This window comes from Pseudonaja textilis, chromosome 2 (genome assembly GCF_049901715.1).
Source record: "Pseudonaja textilis isolate UNSWEBS1 chromosome 2, rPseTex1.2, whole genome shotgun sequence".
Taxonomy (NCBI): domain Eukaryota; kingdom Metazoa; phylum Chordata; class Lepidosauria; order Squamata; family Elapidae; genus Pseudonaja; species Pseudonaja textilis.
Window position 1 is genome coordinate 78325733 of NC_141991.1, and position 26077 is coordinate 78351809.

A 26077-nucleotide genomic window follows, 5' to 3' on the forward strand; every position below is an offset into this window, starting at 1 on the left:
GAAATGATTGCTTCCTAGTGAGAGAGCAGTACTGGTGGGTTTATGAGGAAGAGATATTCCCTGAAATTCATTAGCTGGATGGCAAGGACTGGAAGACTGGACTATACATTTGTACCTTGGTACTTGACTGCTTTAAAACTCAATGAATTTGATACTGGACGCACTTTGACCTGAAAATTTTGTCCCAGTACTCATGATTTGTTTAGTACTTGACAAGCAAACAAGAACTTGTCGGAATCAGTTGCCTCATGACTAATACATTATTCCTTATGAGAAAAATTTGGTACTCGTTGTTTTAGGTATTAGTCGAAACCATTTAACAAGTATCGTATTTACAAGCCAGACTTCCCATAGTCCCTGTCTTCTGTGGTACACTGACTGTACATATAAGTTGGTATCTCAGAGAAAGTCTCAATACGACCGTCTTCCATACCTGACAGATTGTTAATGGGTAACCTCTTTCCATAAGTGTACATTCCCTTAGCGAACTTTCAAACTTATGCAATAAGTCCCCCCCGCCCCAGCATTTGCGAACAAGGCCCAGAACTACGAATCTTGTAGCACAATGGCAGTTGTTCTCCCTTACTGCAGAGGCTCTGCAACATTCATCCTGCATGTTGCCAGCCTAAATGGAGCTTCTGAGGGGTGGATACACCCCCCAAAAGTCCCGTTCAGGTGTCCAGAGGCTTGCCTGGCACGTTGCCAGCTGAAATGTAGCTTCTGGGAGGCAGATCGAGAGGCTATGCTGTACAACTGTCTGTCTGGGAAACTTTAACTTGGATTCTTACTCTGAACAAGGCATTGAACTTGATGGTCCAAATGGCTGTTATGATTCTCTGAAGAAATAATGGCAGGAAGCGTTTGTGAAGGATTTGAACTAGGCCATGTAGAAACAAAGTAATCAAAGCAAATGACTAAAATAAACTTAAGTGCAATTTACAGCTGAATTTAATACTCTTAATTTTTCTACTTGTGTTGCAGGGTCAATGTGAAAAAATTAGAAAGGTATAGAAAAGATTATCAGAGAAAAAAAAAAACCCTCACATCTATTTCCTGCAGAGATCACAAAAGACCCAGAAGAATTGGTATTTCATCCTAAGAGGAATTAAACTTCTCATACTTGCAATTCTATCCTACCATACACCTTCAGTTACACTTATTCCCCATAATTTAAGAAGCTCATAAATTTTTCATTGTTAGACATCCTGCCCAAGTGAATCTACATACAAAAGGGATAGATGAAAAATTTCCATCTTCTAATTTCCCTTCATTCTGAAGGTGTTATTATTCAGCAGAAGGCCTGAGTCTCATTAAGTTTTTAAGCACTAAGCAAAAATTACGCAAGATGACTTATGGATGGTGTTATCCTCAGCAATTTAGGCTTGTGGGTTAAATGGCTATTTCTTCCTCCCTTTTACATGTACGCTCACCTTCCATTTGGGTGTAATTATACTACTACTGTAATGAGGTACCAGGTTCAACTCAGAAGTACCCCAGAGTGTTTGTAGTGACAAATACCTTGGATAGGAATAAAACAATTAATGGCTTATGGATCACTCAACCACAAGACCCAAGGGTAAAATACTATTTCTATTTATATTCTATTTATTTTCCTCAGTATCATATAAAGTTATTACTATTCATAAAGGCAGATTAAAAAAGAAACATGAACAGAATTGCTGCCTTTTGATAACATTGAGCAGGGGAGCTTTCTCTGGCCTTCAAGTGCTTTAACCTTCATTTTTATGTACGGGAATGTCTTTAAATAGAAAGCAAGAACCATTTGTAAAATTGTTAATGCTCAGCAGCTTTTACTTTTGAACAGTAGAGAAAAAGCAATATGTAAATGTAAGTGGCCCTCAGCAAGTCTCCTGAAACAGATCTGGACTCATTTCTGTAGAAGTGAGATCATAATCTGGGACACAGTGACAAAGGAATGTATAATTAGATTAATACCAAGAAAAGGTATTACCACAGAAACAATAGTCATGACATTCCCTAGGAAAACCTGCTGCCTGCTATCGACCGCTAGTCAGTCATTTATACCTCTTTTTCTGCAAAATGAGACATAATGGAAATAGTTACTATTTTTCCCATCTTCTAATCATAGGTATGAGGAAAGTATTAATCAGTAGATGTTACAAAACTACTAATTTCTCACTTGATGGCTGGGCATCTCTCAAAAGATCAGACTGTCTCCCAGCCCACTGGTTTCTTGAAAAGCCAGTAAACCTGGCTAGCCTTGGGAATACATTTGTGATGAGGGGGACCTTTCTTCTATGGACCTGGATGCGGCTGCTATTGGCTTTACCATTCTTTCCCACTAACATTATTTTGTAAGATGCACAGAGACTTGTTGGGATTAGAGTGGCATATAAACTGTAGTGAATTGTTAATAACCATTTTTTACCACTGGCTAGTATTAGAATCCCCAGAAAATGTGCCAGCTATTTTCACAGAAACAGAGAATGTAATGGATCTCAGAGATCGTCTAATCCCACCCACCACCTAAAACATGAATCTATCAATAGTCAGCTTCTTCTTAAACATGTCCATTTCACTAGCTCCCAGGGAAGTCCGTCCTGAACAAATGCTACTGTTAGAAGTTTTCCTCCCTGATAATTAACCAAAATCAATTTCCTTATAATTCTTCTTGATATGTCTTCTGCATCAATGTTACCTTGACTTCTTCATAAGAGTCCTGCAGATGAAAGACTATTAAAAGACAGCTATCCCATTTCCCTGGGGCCTTCTCTTTTTCTAGCTGACATAGCCAAAGGATCTAACTGCTCATTCTAAAACTTTCCTTTTAGGCCCTTTATCATCTTAGTCTCAATTTAGACATGCTCCAATTTGTCAGAGTTCTTCCTAAAATGCAGTGCTTCAAATGGAATCTGACATGCTAGGTACACTCCGGCCATTGTAGAATGGAGAGGAATGGCAATTTCTTTTGATTTTGATAGTACTAGCAATATAATCTAGGTTTGCACTTACTTTTTTTTTTTTTTGCAACTGCATCACATTGCGGCTCATATTCAGCTTGTGAATACACACCAAGACACCTCTCCCCCTCCCCTCATTGCATGTATTGCTATCTAAGAGCTCTCCCTCCATCTGAAACTTACCTTTGATTTGTTTTCCAGCCCAAACATAGAACTTTGCATTTATCTCTGTTAAATTTCAAGTGGAGCTTTTCCCCAGTATTTCCTCTTGTCACAATTGTTTCTGAGAAACACTGAAGAACTTTGTAATACTATTTCTGGCTATATGAAAAAGGATAATATGTCCTGAAAAAAGTAATACATACGTCCACACAAAAATCATCACAATGATGGAATCTCCAATTATAAGTTCAAAAAAGGCAACTATGATCTTATAAACAACGATCTCTCATCCCTTGATTGGCAATTTCTATTCTCTGGACGCAATACTGTAGAAGACCATTACAGCATATTTTTACTTGAAGTCAAAAGAGTCATCAAACTATACGTACCATTAACAACTCCCAAAACCAGAAAAAACAAATTACCCATAACAATAAGGAAGCTTCAATCCAAAAAGAAATCACTTTGGCGGAAAAACAAATCTGGTCACGTTGCCAACTTCAAAAGCTGATACCAAAATTTATGCCACCAGATAAAAACTGAATGCACCAATTATCACATTAAACAAGAAGAAAACCTTCTACTTACCAATTCCACCTGCGCTTTCTACAATTTTGTAAACAACAAACTAAAAGACTCAAGGTCCATCCCACCCCTGAAAGGACCTAATGGTAAAGACTGCAACGATGACACTATTAAAGTCAACCTCTTTAACACATTCTTTCGCTCAGTATTTGTAAACAGCCCAGTATTTCCTAGTTGAACCACAGACAACTACAATGATCTAATACATATCGATTTTACAGAAGACAATGTTAAGAAAGCACTACACAATCTAAAACCATCTCTATCTATTGGACCAGACAGAATATGTGCCTACTTCTTTAAAAAGCTACCCACTGCCATAGCCAAACCTCTAAGCATAATCTTTGAAAAATCTTTCAGGACCAGCTCCTTGCCAAAACTATGGTCACAAGCCACAGTCATCACCATCTTCAAAAAGGGAGACCCCAGCCTAGTTGAAAATTACAGAACAATCTCTTTATGCTGCGTCACCTGTAAAGTCATGGAATCAATTATTATCCACCACTTAGAAACAAACAACCTACTCTCTAATAAACAGTTTGGTTTTAGGAAAAAACTATCATGTAATATGCAACTCTTACACTTCAAAAACATATGGACTACACAACTCAATCAGGACAAAGCAATAGATGCAATCTACATAGACTTCTGTAAAGCCTTTGATTCAGTGGTACATGACAAACTATTCCTAAAACAAAAATCTTACGATATCTCTTGACACCTGGATAACTGGATAGAAGCATTCCTGTCAAACAGAAAACAAATGGTCAAAATTGGGAGCATCCTATCAAATTCTGTACCTGTCAACAGTGGTGTCCCCCAAGGCAGTGTTCTAGGACCAACTCTTTTCATACTCTACATAAATGACCTCTGTGATCATATCAAGAGCAACTGCGTTCTCTTCGCTGCTGATGTAAAGCTATTCAACACCACAGACAATACTGCTACTCTTCAAAAAGATCTTGACTATGTATCAGAACGGTTAAACAAATGGCAACTTCAAATCTCAACAAATAAATGCTCTGTCCTACATATTGGCAAAAAAATATATATCAGAAAATAAAATACAGGCTGAATTGTCAAAATCTTGTTGATGATCCAAATTCTGTCAAGGATCTTGGAGTACTCATCAAATGGCCTAAGTGCTAAGTGCACTTAACTACACAGCCAAAAAGGGGTTAAGAGTTAACCTAATCTTACGTAGCTTTTTCTCTGGTAATATTACACTAATAACTAGAGCATACAAAACATTTGCTAGACCAATACTCGAATACAGCTCATCAGTCTGGAACCCACATTACCTATCTGATATTAAAATGGTTGAGAAAGTCCAGAAATATTTCACAAGAAGAGTTCTCCACTCCTCTACTCGTTGCAGAATACCTTATGACACCAGACTCGAAATTCTAGACCTAGAAAACCTAGAACTACGCCGCCTTCGGTCCAATCTAAGTATAGTATATAAAATCATACATTGCAATGTCCTACCAGTCAATGAATACTTCAGCTTCAACCATAACAACACAAGAGCAAACAATAGATACAAACTCAAGGTTAATCGCACCAAATACGACTTCAGCAACAGAGTGGTCAATGTCTGGAATACTCTACCTGACTCTGTGGTTTTCTCCCCAAACCTCCAAAACTTTAACCTTAGACTGTCTACTATTGACCTCACCCCTTTCCTAAGAGGTCTGTAGGAGGCATGCATAAGCGCACCAACGTGCCTACCGTCCCTGTCCTATTGTTTCTTTTATATTTTTTTATTTTTCTTATTTGTAGCCATGTATTCATAACTATGTTTTTACCTATACCTATTATCTTGTAGGCAATTGACAAATAAAAATAAAATAAAAAATAACAGGCTGAGGAAACATAGCAAAGCATCCAAGGGATGTAAGCACAACAGATATGAATTCAAGGCTTGCAATTTGCTTTACAAACTTAGTGTTTCTAAGGCCAGAAAGTAATTCCCTCTATTACAAAAATAATCATCATAAAACCTTTTTTACTGCTCATGACTTTAGCCTAGCATCAAGCAAGTGTGTGCATGTTCATGTGTGCATCAAAATCTGCGAAGAGGTAGAACCCATGCCCTATTCTTTTTATACATGCATGCAATTTCAATGCATGTACAAAAAAGGTGGAGTCAAAACTGTGATGCCACACCAGGCATCCTATATAGATTTTGACTCCCATCAAATTGCATGCCATTGAGTAAAAAAATAGGGTTTTCACTGAAATTGAAAAATTTCCATTAATCACGTTAAAAAAATTTCTAGGTGTACATTTATCATTTTTCTGCATCTACAGTACCACCTAGAGAAATGAGGTATAGAATCTGTCTGGCTCCCCTAATTAAAAAAAATAAGACTTTCATTTTAAACATACATTTCTTACTTTCTAAGTGTCCTGATAATGATACACTTGGTAAGACAGAGAGAAATATTAACATCGGCCATGTTGAACAATCACTGAGACTTATTTTCAGTTGAATTGCACTTCAGCTGAAATCCATTTTCTGCAGGGCTGTCAAACTCGTGGTCCATGGACCGTATGCATCATGTGCTGACCACATCAACGCCCGGTTTAGCAAAGAGGAAAAAAGTTGTGATATGTGACTTTACACTGCAAGTTTGACACCCGTGATTTACTGAAACTTGGACCTTTTTCACTCTGCGGAGTATATCAAGGAAAATAAAATAATTCTTAAGCAGTAATTTTAAGTTCATTGGCCATCTCATAAATTGAGACACAATGTACGAACCTTATCCTTTCTTCTACTGTATGCTTGTATGTGTCTAAAAATTATTTGATTATTTGAGAATGGTTCAGAAATATATGTGTGTATATGTATGCATGTATATATGTACTGTATGTATATGTATATAAAAGCAGGGGTGAGATGCTGCCGGTATAACAAATGGTTCGGTGATTGCATGTTTTGTGCACACACGCGCGCACTGCGCACTCGTGAACAGCAATACAAAAATCCTTACTTGCTATGTTACTTTGGGGGAGTAACACAGCTGAAGAGCGGCAATCTGCTTTTCCGCGCTGATCAGCTGGGACGATAAAGGTCAATAGAGCCCAGGAGTGGGCGGGCCCACATGATTGTCAGAGCGAACCAGTTCGCTCCCAGCAGATCTTCGGAGCTAGGTGATCACCCAAACCGGTCCAAACCGGCAGAATCCCACCCCTGCACAAAATAAATTTATTTTATTTTGTTTGTACAAATCACAAAGTGTAAGATACAAACATTTTTGGAAGAAAAAAAAGTGAAATAATAGACCACACATAGACCTGTATGTGTGTAGGTGTGCATGAATGTTCTACTTGTAATACAATAATCATATACATATATTTAAAAGCCTTCTAACTGTCTAAGTGTCCTGATAATGATCCACTTAGTAAGGCATGGAGATATATTAACATAGTGATTCCTTTTGAACACCCCCCTCATAATAAAGCAATGTGAGAATCTATCAACATTTACATTGTGTTTTTAAAGTTTAAATACTGTAAGACTTAACCTCCACTTTTATCTTTCCAAAACAAAACAAGATGGTTTTCTCTGAATTTTGGGGAGATGTATTTTTGCTATTACGTATGTTGATTGATTATAACACAAATGTTTCCACAGAGAATAGAGACATAGTTCTGCTAAAGAAACGAAAGCTTCTTTGATATATGATTATGACATTATGAACTTTTGTACAAGCTTACAAGACTGCTCATTGAACATTTCTGAAGTGCCTCCTAAAAATCACAAATCACGAATCCCGAGTGACAATCGTTGAGGCCAATTTTCAGTAAATCCACACAGTTTTCTCACCATAATACATTGCTGGTTAGAAGATTCAACTTCTTCTAAATGTGGGAATAGATACAGATGTGACTTTGAAGAAATGGTGTGACAAAAGTTATAAAAATATGGGGAAAACTCCCTGTCAAACTTAACACCCAGGAATTTAAGAGAAGGAAGGGAAAACACAACCAGGCTTTCAAGAATGATGTCAGCCCCTTTGAGATAAAGCAAGTTAGGAAACAAAGTCCATAAGAATACTGCAGCCCTACTGATATGGGCAAGAATTACAAAATTTGAACTTTTCTCTTCCCTCCAGGGAGTCATGGCACAACCAGTCTGAGTTTCTTTCTACTGTTTTTTTTAATTATTATTATTCCCTAGGCTTAGAACACTCTTCTGTACTTCTCACCTCATAGTTTCTCCAACATCATCTATGGCAGGGGTTTCTAACCTTGGCAACTTTAAGACTTGTGGGCTTCAACTCTCAGGATTCCTCCAGCAAAGCTGGCTGATGAATTCTGGGAGTTGAAGTCCACAAGTCTTAAAGTTGCTAAGGTTGGAGACCCCTGATCTATGGCTTACCATGAAACGAAAGTACCCAAACTGACAGTTTTGGACTTTTCTTGGCTAACAGACCTTGCCCACCCATATTTGGGGAATAGGAAAACTAGTGGCATAAAAGTTGATGACTAGGTAATAAAATCATCTAGAAATGGCAGATCTGTAATCAAGTTCACTATTAATGACATAAAGCAGTTGTAAGTTGACAATCCCTCTTAATGTCCTGCCCAGTTTTTCTTTACATTAAAGTGAATGATGAAAGTACATACAGTATACAGAGGTCTTCATATTAGATGTCAAAGTATTTTCCTCTTAAAACAGTGAAATTTCCCTCCAAACATAATTAAGAGGTTAAAAATACATTTTATTAATTGCTTATTCTGGATAAGTACTATTGTTTTAAAAACTAGGGCTCTTATTTTTTAAAAACGAGGGCTGCCTTCTAATTGTTTTCCTTATCTTCATATGCATATTAATTTTGCTCTTTTTAGAAGTCAAGGGAAAGGGGAATAACAGTGCTTTCATCTTTTCTCTCTCTTTTTTCTAAAGAGTGGTGTTCTCAGATGCTCATAGCAATGAATCCCATCTCCATAAATGAATCAAAACAACTAGCATATGAGCCAAAAATGTGCTGTGAAACTCCCTGGTATTTCATTATGAACCTATCTTACTAATGCACTTAAGAACCAATTATCACCCTTTATGTCACCCACCGACATCAGCTATTTCTTAAATTTAAGATAATGGCACATTTTCAGAAGCCACTTTATAATATTTTTTTTTCCTTTGCAATAATACTTTATGCTTCACTTTCCCAAATAATTGCTGTAGGTATCATTGGGAATCTTCAAAGTAGTAAACTCAGGTTTGATTTTGGGACACCAGCAAAGTATCCTTGGGGCTCCCCGTACTATCTTTCCAGGACAGAGGGGAGACAAATAATGTGAAGGAGTGGTGGCAACAGCAATGGGATGCCATGTCAAAGCTAGCACTTTTACAGCCAGAAAAGTCCATTTTAATCAATTATTTCCTCTCCATTATTTGGACTCTTATACATTAGCTGTCACACTAAATTGCATTATGGTTAAGTTTTTCTTTATAGTCTGTTGTGAATCCACATGGAGTATGAAAGGCCACTACAGCCTGTTTACTTATTTATTTATGAATTTGATTTATCTGGTGCTCAATCATGCACAAACCTGGGAGACTTACAAAGATTAAAAAAACATAAACAATTCAATGCAAAGACATGGCCCTTCTGAAGGAAAAATATTCTACAAATCATGGTTTAAAAATTGCTGGCTTAGTAGCATCTATGAAAAGAAATGAAACAACAAAATGATCCCTCTGGATCTCCAATCAGCTACCTGCATTGGTCCGAAGAGCCCGTCTGCAACATTTCTTGTTTCTGTTTCCTCTAGTAAGGAGCTCCAAACCTATGCAGTGAGGGACGGAACCATCTGTTTAATTTTCCCATAACCTCTCAAGGTAGTGCCTTCTCTTCTATGTCTTCGGTATTGGGAAAACATTAAAGTGATGGCTTACTTGCTTCGGCTATGCAGAAGGCAATTGGGCCACTTAAAAAGGTCCTCTTTTGTTATTGTTTGAGATGATTCCCAAATCCAGGGCAACATGTAGTTTGCCATCTGTAACAAACCCCCCACATCCTTTGCAGCCAGGCCTCCTCTAACACTGACCCTTATCTGAACAATTTGAATTTCTCCCATGATTTCTATAAGTTTGTTCAAACAGACATATAAAATGAATAGTTTTTTCTGATGTGACTCTGCTTAATTATTTGTCAATTTTATCAGCAAACATCCCTCTAATCCTATAGTAATGGCCTCAGTATGGCTCAAATGTGGCGATAAACTTGTGATTTTTCTTTCTCTTTCTCCTATTTTGTATAAACTTTTTTATAAACACTACATCCCCTGCAGCCTTCAGAGGCCAATAAATATATGAATAAAAGCAAGTGCTGCCTCAGCAGCTAAAGGTTACCATCACTGCTCTTCACCTTTGCTCCTGAAAGACCCTCTGAAGCAGCAAAAAACTGCCTTGTTTGCATGACACCCTGAACTGCATTGGGGCGGAGGTTGCATATCATAAATAGTCAAGACAGTGTAGTGGGGGGGGGGGGGCTCTATCAAGGAATGAAATGTCACCTGAGCCAACTAATCACATGCGGTGTTCAAACAAGGACTCAACTCTTTTCTCCTGTTTTACTTTCTGCTCCCTTTCCCATAATCCAGAGACTGTGTGGGTGAGAAAAGATGCCATCCCACCCTCCCACAATGGCACCAACCCCAAATGCACCACTGTAGATATCCATTTTTTGTTTAATTCTGCAAGGAAAAAAATAATAGGCTGGGAGGTTGCCAAATAGGCTGCTTCCTATGTTTTTTTTACCTGTATGCTATGGCTAATTGGGTCAGCAACACCATGCAAATATTCCCATTTAATACTGTAAACATTATAATCACATAAATATGCAAACCAACAACAACAAAAAGGAAATGGCATTGGCTGTATTACCAAGATTTGAGAATGCCACTGCAATTATACTCTGGGCATCTTTTCTTAGAAGAGACTTCTATACATTGGTTTGATTTGGTACTTCCCAGGATTAGATTTGTGTAAGATTGAAGTCCAAGGCAAAGTGGCTGTAGGAAACATGGCGAAGCATGCAAGGTGGAAGACTGAAGGTCTTCAGCTGTCTTGGGTCTTTCGAGTTCTTCACTCACTGGCAACCTCTGGGTCAAGATTCCAAGTGACGAATCCAACCAAAGCAAGTACAATAGAGATGATCCAATCTCTTTATACAAAACTTTATTCACTACATCACTTCTGCATGGTTGAAGGCAAAACCAGATCTAGATTATTCCCGCGCTAAGGCCCATAGTTAAAGATCACATTCCTCCACCACTACCACCCCCATTAGCTCAAGTCACATTGTCTAATACGTTCTCCGGATATTGTAGTCTTTCTGGCTTTTGTAAACATCTGCTGAAGTATCTTTGGTTCTCATGCAGACATCTTGATGTCTGGGCCATGTTCTATCTCCCCCCATAGTTCGTTGGCAAACTGAGATGTAATAATAATGGCAACAGCAAAATGGCTTTCAAGTTCGACACTCTGCTTTAGTATATCATTTGATGATACCTTACCTAATGTTTAGCACTTAGCCTTGAAGTGTCTGAAAGAAATGGTTCCTACCCTCTGTGTTAGCTTCTGGTGATTAAAATGAAAACAAAACAAAACAAAACCAAAACCGTAATTCCTGTACCACTGCCTCTTGCTGTACAGCATGTGGTTAGAGGCTTCAGCCATTCCTGGCAGTGCAGAGCAACTTCACTAGAAACCAATATAACCTGTAATAACTTTTTAATTTAAGTATTTAAAAGTCAAAAATTTCTGTTAAAGGAAGAAAACAGAAGACTATTCACATTATGAGAAAACAATAGCTTTCATGAGAAAATAGTTTTAAAAGGAAATTACAAAAAATAAAAACATCCCCAATGTTTACGACAGACCAAAAACATGATCCACTATAAATAAAAATATAAATAAAAAAGAACACATTATAAAGGAATTGGAGTGGAATTTCAAATCATTGTTCCAAATCACAAAATTTCAAAAGGGGAATTATTTCCTCATGCCCAATCTGAGATATTCACAAAAGGCTGAAGTACACAAAATGCTGAACTGATACAGAGAAATAAAAGAAAGTGAACTTGCATAGCACAGGGAAATAAATATTGATGTTCTAATACAGATTATTTCTTAGACTTCTTCCTTCTTCCTTCACAACTAGTAGCTACAGTGTATGTTCCTCCAAAAGTTCTTTTCCTGAACTTCCCTTGTTCCCTGAAAATTCCAAACTTAATTTTGGAGCAACAATGTTAATCCCCTCTTTTGTCAACCTCAGTCTTGTTAAGTATATCCAAACTTTTCCATCTACCAAACAGAGGAGCTGGATAGCTACTCTGTGTACATGGCAGAGAGGATCTCTCCCTTGGGAAGATGTGAATTCTGGGTTTGCACTTGGTATCTCAGCTGGCTGGCTGTGAATGAGTGCCATTCTTTCTTCCATTTCATGCTTTCTAGAAATAGTCAGGGATTCATTCAAAAGCAGCAGGGATAGGCACATCTAGGTCTTTTCCTAGCAACTGAGGACTATTAGGGTCTGGGCAAGAAAATAAAGATTCAAACGAATCCTTAGGAAGATGGAATGGCTGAAATCCAGGTATATTCTGCCTTTAAGCTTTGAACAGGGCTGCTACCGGTTCACACCAGTTCTAATGAACCAGTAGTTCCGGTGAGCAGTTGGCCCCACCCCCCGCCCCTTCCTGTCCTATATTTCCCTGTTTTTTAGCTCAGCTGATACACGTGGCACAGCGGATTGCTGTCCCTCAGCTGTTTTATTTACCAGCGCTGACACAGAAGGTAAGTTTGAAGGTTAAAATGGGTAGTTTTGAACACTCCATGCAAAGTCCACGCTCACCAAACCGGTTGTATTCTCTGTACTGAGCTGTTAGCAACTTGAGGTTCTTCTGAACTTTCAGATACTTAAGTCCAAGACCAAAAGGGCCTTTGCACTACATCTTATGTACCCACTGGAACTATTTCTGGATCAGGTGGTGTTGCACATAACCATATGTGACCTTGTCACTTTTTGCCCCGATTGCTGCAATTTGATGGGCTGCCCTAGAAGATCAACCAGACTTCAGCTGGTTCAGTATGCAGTCAACTGAGTAGTTATGACTTCAAAGTAAATTGTATACTGTACAGATATAACTTATAACCATTGTTTAGTGGCTGTTTGAAGTTACAAGGGAACTGAAAAAAGTAACTCAAGAGTGTTTTTCACACTTATGATTGTTGCAGCATACCCATGGTCACGTGATCAAAATTTGGATGCTTGACATCTGGTTCATATTTATCATGGTTACAGTATTACAGGGGTCATATGATCACCTTTTGTGACCTTCTGACAAGCAAAGACAATGGGGGAAGCCAGATTTGCTTAACAACCACATCATTCACTTAACAAGTGTGGCGAGTCACTTAATTGTGGCAAAAGTGCTATAAAATGAGGCAAAACTCACTTAATAACTGCCTTGCCTAGCAATGTTAACGTATACAAATCACGAAATACAATCACTAATGGACTATTAATGATAGATTTCAGATACAACTAAGGTTCAAAAGTGTACTGAAATTAATTAGAAGGCGCATGTGCATCGCTGTGTATGAGATATCTTAAACTACATTTCAGACAATTAATCTACATGTGGAATGTCTTTCTGTCACTTCCCCCATCTGAATAAAGGAAAACCTAAGATAAAGATGCTAATTACAATGTCTCTAATCATTTGATACCAACAGCATAGACTGATCAGGAATTCACCTGCTTAGGAAAAAAACAAAACTAACCAAGATTTAATTCTTTTTCTCCAAGTGATAAATATCCCATAATTAAAGCTGATCAAAGATTGTGAAAATAAGCATTATTGTTTAAACCAAGGCATTAATCCATTCCCACCAAACGACACAGATGTACTCAGCCAAGAGACTAACTAGAGATATACTAATTTCTCCTGCAGAAGCAACACCTAGATGTAAAAATGGCCTGGCCTATCCCAAAATGTCTCTTGCTGTGCCTTCAGCAATATTTTCTTTTGGCCCAGATTCCAATGTATAGCATCAAATACAGGCAGGTAGCATGTCTGAAAGGAGACTGAGTGTGTAGAAGCCTATACTGTGAGTACCAAAATATAAAGTATATTGAGAAGGGAATTCACATCTCAAAAATCTGAAATATATTGTATAAGAGAACCAGTGACAATTATGGATAAAGAACACTAAATAAACTGACTGTGTTTGGGGACATTTCAACTACAAATAAATTTTAAAAGAAGATCAGCCAATATAATCAGACTCGTATCTTACAGTGGTGCAGGTGCTGATTCTATTGCAATGCAGCAAACCGTACAAACATGGCTTAGGTGGAGAATGCAGCTCCCTTAAAATCACCTTTTTCATTTTTAAGGAGAGGTTGTTATTGATCCTTATGGCTTTGAATATGACTGGAATTACATGAGGTTAAATCTGGTCAGAATGATTATTTTTAAAAATTCTACATATGGGAGAGTAGGAAAATAACTACTTTCCATAGCCACATTGTAAATGCAAGTTATGCTGCAATACAAATTATGCATTGTACAATATGTATAATTGATACATATTAAGAGAAACTCAAAGCTTTATCACATCAAAATCAGAATTATATAAGCATGATTTTAAAAGTGGTTGGTGAAGAACTTACATTCCATACATATGCAATAATAAATTAAGTAAATGATTCTGTAGATACAAGATAATCCATGCCCTCAAATATCTAAAGATACCCAGCTATCTTTACCCTCAAGTTATTACTGACTTAATTGTTCTGATGTCATAACAAGTTTATTAAGCCTTGGACCAGACAGCTGAATATTATTACAGAAGTTGTGAAGGCCTTTGATTCTGTTCCAAGATTGGCCCAAAAATTTAGTCAAGTTGATTTGTACTTAAACAATGAGCTTACAAGATAATATCCAATAGTCACAGAGCCTTTTTACATTGCTTGATGACTAACTCCTGTGTGTAATTTGTAATGTCTCCGTTTCCCTGTATCCTTCTAATTACAGGATCATAATTTATCAAATATGAAAGGGTATCACGTTTTAATATATAGCATCATGTTATTGTATAATATAACCCTTGTTAAGTAAAAATGGGTTTTTAAGGGAAAAAAGATCAGGACAGCCTGCTTGTTAAATTCCTATATTAGAATTGCCAGCAGACCTACTATAAATCTTTTGCTGAATCTGTGGCCCAGTTATTTTATTACCATCAAACAAACCTCACGAGGCTTAATGGTTTTCCCTTCATCAGCACTACTGTGGTTTATTTTATGTGTATTTAGCTCCTCAAGTTTCTTGAGTCAGTTGTCCGTTTTAAAGAGCTTCCTTTGGAGACTCTGGATTCTAGGGCAAACCACTATTTGTATTTTCAAGCTTTGGCCTCCCTTGAGTTTTCTTGTTGGATGTTTATTACTTTCTTGCTACAAAACTAGATTATACAGGAAAGAAGCAACAGCACACTGACACCATTAATTAATCTATGTTCAATGGCTTCTTGTGAGCATCCCCCAGGAACTATTTTTAAAAGATTTCTTCTCTGGTGACTAATGGCATCACCAATAACTACTTAGCAAAGCAATCCTGCAGAATCCTTTTCCTACAAAAAAGTAAGTCAGTAAGTCGGAGTGAATTTGGACAGAAGCCTAAGACTTTTTGATCTAGTTCACATAACATATGAAGTCAACATGTGATTGATTAGGTCTTGGCCATTGGGACTTGCAAAATGTTAAATTAAAACTCAGCCTGAGTCTTAAAATGGACCAGAACTTGGAAGAGCTTAATTGGTTCATATATCTTGTATTAGATCTGGATAGTAAGACTGTTGGGAAAACCAGTACTTTACCAAATGTTGACCAGCAGGCTTTTTAACAAAAAAGAGGCTTTATTACAGTATAAGTAGCAAAAGGGTTGTTTATATCAGTAGAATAAATTTTTTTTTTGATGTGCATTCTTTTTCTTCTTCACACTTAAAGTGAGATCCCATTAAATCTAGGAAATCTGCAAAGGGTGTATTTTTCTGTCACCAGCTACCCCTTTTCTTGTTCAAAAATTCTTTTGTCTTTCTCCTTTATTTCTCTGAGGCAAATAGATGAAACAATCACTCTGTTAACATTTAAACTTAAAAGTAACTTAAAATAGTCCATAAACAGGTTCACCTCATATTATGTACCCATTGTCAATATTGTTCTTCCTTGAGCACTAAATATATTGGTGACTCTTCCTGACTATGGGTAGATTCTGATATGATGTATAACTGACAGAGCTGTCAAACAAAGGATTTTCTTTTCAAGCCATTCCAAACATATTGTTTATAATGATGCACAAATTGGATTACATGAAGATTAGAAGAAATCCAAATTTCAAATATAAATGAAGATTTATAGCCCAGCATTTGATTATAGCAAAAAAGCTCACACTGACTATATGGGACTACAATTCAGTACTTGATCCAGATTACTTGTGAATTTTTTGGCATGCAGCATCTACAATAAAACCTTCAAAAAAGTTAAATGTTCAACTGGCAATTCTTTATACTGACTTGCAATGTCCTGCCTAATGACTGCAACTGGGACTATTGGAACTACTGTCATTAAGTGATATCGTCACATGATGTTTCATCCAACAACTGCATCACTTAGTGACAGAAATTTGAATCCAAATTGCTGTTCTAAGCCAAGAACTATCTGTATATGAATGTTCTTGAAAGCAATCCTTACTGTCTTCACTAGAATTTACTCAGTTCTAAATGTACATAGAATTGCAGTGCAGTAAGTAAAAACATAAAAAACACATAAACAGGTTTTATCAGGCTTTATAAATGATAAAGTGTGATGTGTGCATAATGGCAACTTCCTCAAGCCACTTTGTTCAAAAGAGTATGACTGTGGGATTGGCTTAGTGAGGATGATAGGACTAGCCATGAAAATAAGAAACAGCTCTGAAACTGTGCTGCGGTATGATTCCCTGCAGATTTTGTTTGATATATTTGGTAAATGGCCGAGGCAGTTTTGCAAGAATTGGCAGCTTAGAGCACCGTTCCACTTCAGAGATGTATGCGCAAATACAGACAGAACAGCTCAGAGGTGAACTCAACAACTTTTGTTTCTCAGTGCAAAAAGACGCTAAACGGAAAAGGGTTTCTGAAGGCAGAATGAGATTTCCAATTTGCATGGTATTGAAGTGTCTATTTAATAATAATAATATTATAATAATAGTAATAATAATAACAGTAATAATAATGCGGACAAAACCATCGATCACATACTGAGCTGTTGCAAGACAATCGCTCAGACTGACTACAAACAACATCACAACACAATCGCTCAGACAGTCCACTGGAAATTGTGTCTCAACTATCATCTGCCTGTAGCAAAGAACTGGTGGGATCATAAGCCTGAAAAAGTGGTTGAAAATGAGTGTGCAAAACTACTGTGGGATTTCCGAATACAGACTGACAAAGTTTTGGAACACAATACCCCGGATATTATGATTGTGGAGAAGAAAAAAGTGTGGATTGTCAACATTGCCTGGTGACAGCAGAATCGACGAGAAACAACTTGAAAAAAATCAACAGATATCAGGACTTGAAAATTGAACTGCAGAAACTCTGGCATAAACCAGTGCAGGTGGTTCCAGTGGTACTCGGCACACTGGGTGCTGTGCCTGAAGACCTAGGCAAGCACTTAAAAACTATAGGCACTGGCAAAATCACCATTGGTCAGCTGCAGAAGGCCACCTTACTGGGATCTGCTCGCATAATCCGCTGATACATCACACAGTCCTAAGCGCTTGGGAAGTGTTCGACTAATGATTTGTGATACAAAACCCAGCATAGTTATCTCATTTGCTGTGAATAACAATAATAACAATAACAACAACAATAATAATAATAAACAACTGTGTCCTGATCTGTGATGTTGCCTTGGTGACATTTATGGAAATTTGTATTTTTGGCATTGTGCTGACCTTGCTACTGTAGTCTTGCCCCAAACCAGAAAGAACATAATTCAATTCAATGTTATGCTTCTCAAGCAGAAAAAAAAATTGCAGAGACATGAGTTTAAGTTTACAGTTAAAGTCACAGGGTTTCTCTTCCTCCTACAGCTTTCACGTTCTTCATTCAACCTCATCTGCCTAGACCTTACAATCCTACCTGGATTGGAATTTGTTACCTTAACCTGACCCTATCTAATACCTTTAATATTCCTCGCAACTCAATGGATATTATTCTACTTTTTTAGAGTACTATTCTACTCTACATCTACTTTTATTCAATTTAGTTCAACCTCCACTTTGTTTATACCGCTTCCTGGAAAAATCCCAGGTAGACATGGATACTACATGATATTAATAACATAGTAACAGAATGTGATAGTGTGGGACCACTTATTTCCTGAGGGTATCTGCCTGCTTCACTAGAATGGACAGGATGAATATGCTCTGATTTACTTCCACATAGTATTGTCATCTTGCAGACTTAGGAAGTCTGCTTTTTCAGGAGTCCACCTTATGAAAGACACTCTTTCCCCAACAATCTGGCAGCGCCCCCAAACTCTCAACTTTCAGAAGGCCATTAAAACCTGTCTCTACCCAGACCCTATGGAGAGTTGTTGGGACACCTGGAAGGTTGATGGAGGGGCAGGATTAATAGTCTTTTAATATGCTTTTATGGCTTTTAAATTTTTATTGTTGTGAGTTACCCAGAGTTATTTAGAGAGGGCAGTTATACAAAACTTCAAAACAGTATAATACAGTTTAATTTCACCACAGAATGGAAAATGTGAAAAATATGATTTAAAGCAATATTTCCAATAATGTCAGTATGCCCAAAGATACCACTCTTTGTGCCAGTCAATCTCTCTGTCCCACATGACATATTTTTTACACTTTCTTAGTAAAGTACTGCCCTCCAGAACTGTCTACCTTTCTCAAAATGCCCTTTGTCAGGTTCCCGATTAAACTTGGCAGAAGCTACCCAGACATCCACCAAGACATGATTAGATAAGAAGCTTGACTGCATACCAGAATGGAGCCACTTTTTGTGGCTAACTGCCATTTGTCCATGTAAGAGAGCAGCTCTTCTGATACCCCCTCCAGCCTAAATCCAGCATTTTTCCCTCACCTTTCTCACCCGTTCTCAGATACTGCTTTGTACTCTCTTCAGGGCTGCAACTGTAGATGGTTGTAGATAGTTAACATAATCTGCACTTTTGCTGTGGAAAACTCTAGCTAATAGTGTGACTCCCTTGCCCTGTCCCATTCTTAAAAAATGAGGAATGGCAGAAGCTCAGTGTCCACCTCTTCAGAAAGAAACTCAACCCAAATAAGCTTGGATAATAAATAGGGAGCACATTCCAAGAGCATCAAGCCCTGCATTGGCTGCAAACTCAGGGAACAAGAATCATTTGGATTTCTAGTTAATAATCTTTATTGCTAGTACGATAATGGTAAAAAACCTTGACAGCCTGTGAAAGTCATTTTCCTGCTCAGTTTATACCTAATGTGATTAACGCATAGTTATTCGGAGGCTTTCTTATGTGTATCTCATGTCCTCCCCGTCCCCAACTAAGAAATCATTCTGGAACTGCCCTGCTTCGTCTTTTAACAGTTCTGCTAGCTTCTCTACATTTCCAGGGTCTGTTAGATATTCTGTCACAATATCTATCTTGTAAATGCTATGGAAGGTTACATGCCAATAAATTGATGCTTTGTTATTGGTTATGTTTCATATAAGAACCATTTTGTGAAAAAGAAAGCTGCTAAGGAGAGGGCCCAGTACAGCCCCCCCACAACGCCTAGTTATTCATCCTTCATCCTCTCAGATATACCCTCATACCAGGGGGTGTCAAACTCAATTTCAATGAAGGCCATATCAGGGTTGTATTTGACCTCAGGGACCAGGTCAGCGTGGCTAGCGTCACTTGTGTTGTGGGCATCTGTGGTGGCTTGAGTGCTCTGCCAGCGAAAACAGGTTCCTGGGCTCCATTTTTGGCCACGATGGTTTCCTGCAGCCCTCTGCTAATGAACACAGAGCTCCATTTTCTCAAGCAGAGGGCTGCAGGAGTTCATTGCAGCCGAAAATAGAGCCTGGGAGTGCCATGTGAGGTCCCCTGAGGTCCGTTTTCGCTGGCAAAGGCACCGTGGGGCGGTCCTTTGCTGTTTCCAGGGTGGCCCCATGGGCTAAATCTAAGCACCCTGTGGGGTAGACCCCTGCCTCATACTAGTTCTTGGGTGATGATGGAGAATTAAACTTGTATGCTGCCCAACTTTCAACTATTAGTTCATTAAGGTTTATCCTATATATAACCTTAGTTATGTACCATTTGCCAAAGCAACGACGACCATGTGATAAAAAGTTTGGCTTGGATAAAAAGAGAGAAAAAATTTAAATCAGAAATTAAAACCTACACATACTTGTTGACAAACACCTACCCATTTCTTTGAGCTCCATGTTGAAAAGTTCTAACCAGCAAGCATCAATTTCATCCAGATCATAGCGACATACTCTCTGGGAATATGTTCTGGAAGCATCTGAATTTTCAGAGCTGGACAGGTTCGTTGGAAAGGTCTGTGATGAAGAATGTTCTAATAGAGGGATTATCCTGCAGAAGAAAACAAGCTTTGTTGTAAAAGACAGCTTAGAAATGAAATAAGCCTGTTAGAAACATGTAGGAAATATATTGACATTATCAATACACATACAAATTATAAATATGCATATTTGGCGAAAAGAAACACTAAGTAAAATAAGTGTTGAGTTCTATTATCTAATATTTATTTATTTATTTATTTGATTTATATTGCCACCTGTTCGCCCACAGCGACCAAGGCAGCTTACACAATGTAAAATCATATTTAAAACAAAAAATAAAAAACAAAAACAATAAGTACTAACAAAAAGAATCCAATAAATTAGTAAAGTACAATAGAACAAAATTTGGGAAAAAATATGCAAAGCAACTATTTCAGAGTGGAGAAATTTAGGCATATAATAAATCCTGGGCGAGATTCAAAATATATGCAAGAATATCAACTGAGGAAGATGATGAAAGGACCTTCTACAGATGTTTTCAAAGTTATCCTTCCTATAGTACAACCCTGATATACTAGAACGAAGAAAGTATTTAGCACATCACATTGTAAAAGGCAAATTACACTGAACATAAAAATGATGTTCATTACTGATTCTCTGCATCTCTGATAAACTATCAAGAAATACCACATAAAATTAAGAGTCTGCCTTAAAACTAGCGTCAGTGACTGTTTTGACAAGCAGGAAATGTTTTCTGAGACCAGAATTAAAGGTTATAATATCCTAAATACAACAGAGTTCAAGTACCTTAAGAAAAACTTTAAATGACCTTAGTTGTACGAATGAGAAGAAAGGTCATTTAAAGTTGCACTTATTTCACCTATGCCCCTATTTAAAAAATGGTCTCTGTTTAAGTGATTCAATTGGTAGATAATCTCAAATGAGACCTCACTTATTACAATAAACACAGGTATTGTGTGCAAATTAGATGACCTATGACTTTTTTTCCATACTCAGTACAAAACTTGCCTGATGCTCAGCAGCTATTATTCAAAGAACAGATAACAAAAAACAGTCCTTCATTCAATTGTAATTTAATTATACATCACTGTAACTTCATACAAAATAATTTTTTTACTGTATCAAAAAGTACAGCCAGCACTTAACCTGAAATAATTGCAAGATAACCTCAAATTATGGAGTAGCCTATAAGCTTCTAAATCAGAAAATCCTATTGGTGCCTCTACAATAGTTATATTGTTAAAAGTAATACAACTAATGAAATGTCATCTGATATTTGTAATTATACCCCAATAGCTTGCCTTTTTTAAAAAAGAAAAGGAAAGGAAAAGGAAAAGGAAAAGAAAGGAAAAGGAAAGGAAAGACGGTTTAATCCTAAGGCTAATTCAGCAGAATTCCATAGAGGCAGGTAACCTAATAGCATCTTAATAGCAATAGCACTTAGACCTATATACCACTTCACAGTTCTATACAGCCCTCTCTAAGCAGTGTGTCAACCCTGAAAGGAGCCTGGACTGAGGCCATCTTTAAGGCTTCAGGATTGCCACAAAAAAGAAGAAGGGACAGGGAGGGGGGAAATAGCTAGCCAGGTATTTGTAGTCAAAACAATAAGTTTTAGTTTATTTTATTGTCATTGCATCTTGTACAACGAAATTTTTCTGTGGGAACCAAGGACATTCTAACATGTGGCTGGGGAGGAGTGAAGTAACCAAGCAACAGGCCAGCACCTCGATTATGCAATATGTCTGAGGGCTTGGGGGAAGGGAGAACTTTTACTTTTTAATTAGGTGAAAACCGCGTGAACCTTTGGAGTCAGTTTTCACCAGTTGTGCCAATATAAAGTATCCAACAAATCGTTCCTTGAGGAATCTACCTGCCTCAGAGTTCTGCTTTCTTTGGGTGCATTACTTGGAACGCTGATACGGCGCTTTACAGAGTCAGCATATTGCCTCCAACAATCCTCATTTTACCACCTTGGAAAGATGGAAGGCTGAGCCAACTTTGAGCCTCTGAGAATTGAATTGCTGGCAGTCGGCAGAATTAGCCTGCAATACTACGTTCTAACACTGCGCCACCGCAGCTCTTTAAACCATGACTCTTTAAACTAGCTTGTGCGATTACTGATTTTGAAGCTACCTTAATATATAAATTATTTTGCAAACCTGGGTAACACCCAAGGATTATAAAGTCCTCTGGAACACTAGATTAGCCACTGGCATTAGGCAGCAAACAAACTGCTTTTAAATAGCATCTTTAAAATTTTGGCTGTACAAAAATTACTGCAAAGCTTAAAGTGTATGGTGATGTCACTGCATCACCTTCTTCCTTGTAGTCCTCAAATCTTATCCTTGCCAATGTCCTAAGGGCTAGAAGAGGGATAAGATACACAAAACAACTGTGCAGATATGAAAGCAAAATCCTCCCCGTCACTCAAAACAGAATAACTCAAAATCTAAATATCTGCTCCCACCCCACAACATGCAATCACACTTTTTTCCTCTGGGACATAAGGGACTTTCCATACATTTGAACAGGATGCTTGATGCCACAGCAGGGTTCTTCTATAAAACACCCAATTTTTATTGGCTTGAGTCATCATTTCTGAGTGGCTTCCCAAATCAGACTTGAAATAACATTTCCAAAACCCTTATTTTGCTTTGCTCTCTTTAAGAATGTCTTTACTGTATTAGTAAAGGAACCATCTAATCCAGCGGTCTTGTCAAGCAGTGATCAGACACAGATACTTCTGTGAAGTCAACAACAAACAACGCATGAGGGCATTGCTGTAACTCTGCCTCTGTTTTGTTTTCCCCCCAGGAGCTGGTACTCAAAGACAGCTTCATTTGTTCTCGTTTATGTTCCATAATGGGCTTACCCTTCACCAGTGTTAGCAATCTTTATATCTTGGTGTGATAAAGTGAGATAATAATTTCCTCCTTCTTCACATTGTGGCTTATTTTGTTTTTTAGCTCTCTATAATTCTCATACTCCTCTTACCTTGGTTTTCTTTTATCTGAACTAGCTTTCCTATTCCCTGTAACATTTATTTATTTGAAGGAGAAAAACTATCAAATCTAGTTTAAGTGCAAGGATCTTAGGCAATACATCTAATTTTTAACTGAGATATCTAGTCCTTCTACAATTCTTCTATCAAGTCTGTAATGATAGCTCTCTAGTTGGGGTGGAAGGGAAAGGATGCTGTAGCTCAACAGATTATTTGATCCCCACCCCACCCCCCAAATGATTCTACTCCTATAAGTTTACATTCAGTGGCACTAGAAAGATTACAATGGCGTAACAACAAATTGAGAAACTGCTAATACCATGTTCTCTGTCTCTTTACTTTCCAGATGCTTCCTTATGCCTTATCTCTGCCTTGATGCTTAAGGGCATGGATCACTACACTCAAGCCAGGTTGATTTTGCCAATTGGTTTCTACTTTTATTATAAAATCCTTGTGCCACCAGTTCAAATAATGTGTATATCATCACACCACAGGTGCTTTGAAGCTTAAAATACTTTCTGCTGACACCATTAGCAGCTAAAAGTCATCATCCTCTCAATTCTATCCCCATTAAATGTGATTCTTCTATTTCCTTTCAACCTTGCTAACATAATTTTCTGGTAGTACCTCCTTCCCTTTTGATGCAGAAGTCAAACAAATGTGACAAAAATCTGCCTACATCAATCTTCTCATAATATTAGACACTAGACACTTTCTTTTCCCTGGAGCTTATAAAGATATCACTCAGAAAATCTCATGTATAAACAAACCCCCACTTTGGAAGAGGAGGAAAAAAAGAACATTTTGGATGTGTGTGTGTGTGTGTGTGTGTGTGTGTGTATTATGAATGATAAATGAATACAAGCTGCTTTAGCCTTAGCTGAAATACAGAAGGCTAAATAACTGTAACTCTGAAAATAATTTGCATTGAAGGTTTCCAGAAGCAGATGATAAACCACAGAATGCTGCTTCCTCTACCTAAACTGTAAAAGTTCTTCAAAATAAAACAAAGCAAAGCAAAGCAAAACAAAACATAATATCCTGATGCATTTTCTTTTTAAAAGATATTTTCAAAGCCTTCTCCATTTCTGCAAAAGTTGGTAAAGCTCAATATTATTTTTCCAGGAAGTTACTGTTATATGCAGATTATTGCAAAATCCCCCCAGAGTTGTATCTGAAGTTATAAAATATTCAATCTAGTACACATTGCCCCAGAAGTAGTCAGATCTGGTTTGACACCTGGATTTTGAGCAAGATACATAAAAACTAGGAAAAACCCATGCGTATGTATAGTTTTCCAGCAGAATAGGATGACATTTCAAAATCACTGCCAGTGTTTTCAAACTAGGTGTTTTTTTAAAAAAATGTTTTACTTTCAGTACATAAAACATTTTTAGCACATCCACTGCCTACTTCATGAATTATGAGCACTTCATCACAACCTCAGTACCATGCCCTTGACTTAGCAGAAAAGTATGCCAATGTAATTTGTGCAGCCTCATGGCTGAACTTCACTATGCCTCAGTGAGGAAAGCAGGGTGGAGATCTGTCCTTATAGATTCAATGCAGGGTGGTTTCTGGGCAGTGTCTAATGGGTTTCCAAGCTTCCTTTCCCTTCCCACCCAGGAAGGGAAGGATAATTAATCAATCAATCAATCAATCGATCAATCAATCCAGCAGATAACTAATACCTCAATGTCCATTATTTATAGCGAATTTTTCTCTCTAATATCTTCCTCCTCTTCACCTCAGATCAGTTCAACCCAAAAGGAATTGAGTCATAGAATATGGATTTGTCAGCCAGCACCATATTTTAATGGGGAAGAAAGACAAGTGGCAAAGTAATTTTGAAAGTGGATACGGAATACTGAACATATATGTGTACTCCATACTGCAAGATTTGATGCAGAAAAGCCCTTCCCTCCCAATGCTAAATGGGAAGATAGGAAGCCAAAACTTGTTCTTACTAAAAAAAAAACAAAACATCAACCTGCACCCTCTTTTCACAGCTATACAGAATATACCTTAAGTCAGAATCCATGCAAGCTCAAGTCCCACAGACAATTTATTACATATGTTACATTAAATATTCAAGTTGTTTGCCATTTTTTCTTAAATACTTCCTCTTTCTCTTTTGATATATAACTTTAAAATATTCCTAACTACAATAAAGTTTAGTTTGGAAAATAACATATTAATGCAAGTTAAAGTGAATGGCCCATGGCCACTGACTTCTGGTACACCCTGTACCAGAATATACAAATCAACTGCTGAAATTTGGCTCTGGAAGAGCTAATCCCAGTAAACGTCACAACAGAATTCAGGCTTAGTAAAAGAAGAGGAAAATGTTCCCTCCTGCCCACTTACTACATGGTTTATTATAATATAATAATAAAAAATGCTCACGTTTGTTCTTGGGAATCGATTTCCCACCAACTTATGCAATCAATTCTTCAAATTCATATTTCAACATTTCAAGTTTTGAAAATAATTTGATTAAATCAAACTCAATATTTATTCCAAATTAAACTCTCACTGATCTCAGTGTGACTTAAACACATGCCATGTTTGCTGGATTGCAAGCTGGCCAGGGACAGCTGCGGGGGAGTAGGGGTTTTTGTCCAAAAAGACAAGAAGATAGCTTTCCTCCCAGCTATCCCATTTAGCAAATAAACTTTAAAGTCTGGGAAGCAAGCAATATTGGAAATTTAACTTTGGTATCAGACTTTTAGATGTTTCTGTTTTTAATAGATTTATGTACTATATTGTTTTATT

The 26077-nt window shown here is 37.5% G+C and overlaps 1 protein-coding gene across 2 annotated transcripts in view; it reads right to left on the reverse strand.

Annotated features, from left to right (window-relative positions):
• Positions 1-26077, reverse strand: part of JADE2 (jade family PHD finger 2) — a 228057-nt gene that overhangs the window by 58075 nt on the left and 143905 nt on the right. For both annotated transcript variants that reach the window (XM_026696488.2, XM_026696487.2), the window contains exon 5: positions 20178-20347. In XM_026696488.2, the coding sequence (XP_026552273.1) occupies positions 20178-20347 (170 nt within the window). The remainder of the gene's footprint in view (positions 1-20177; positions 20348-26077) is intronic.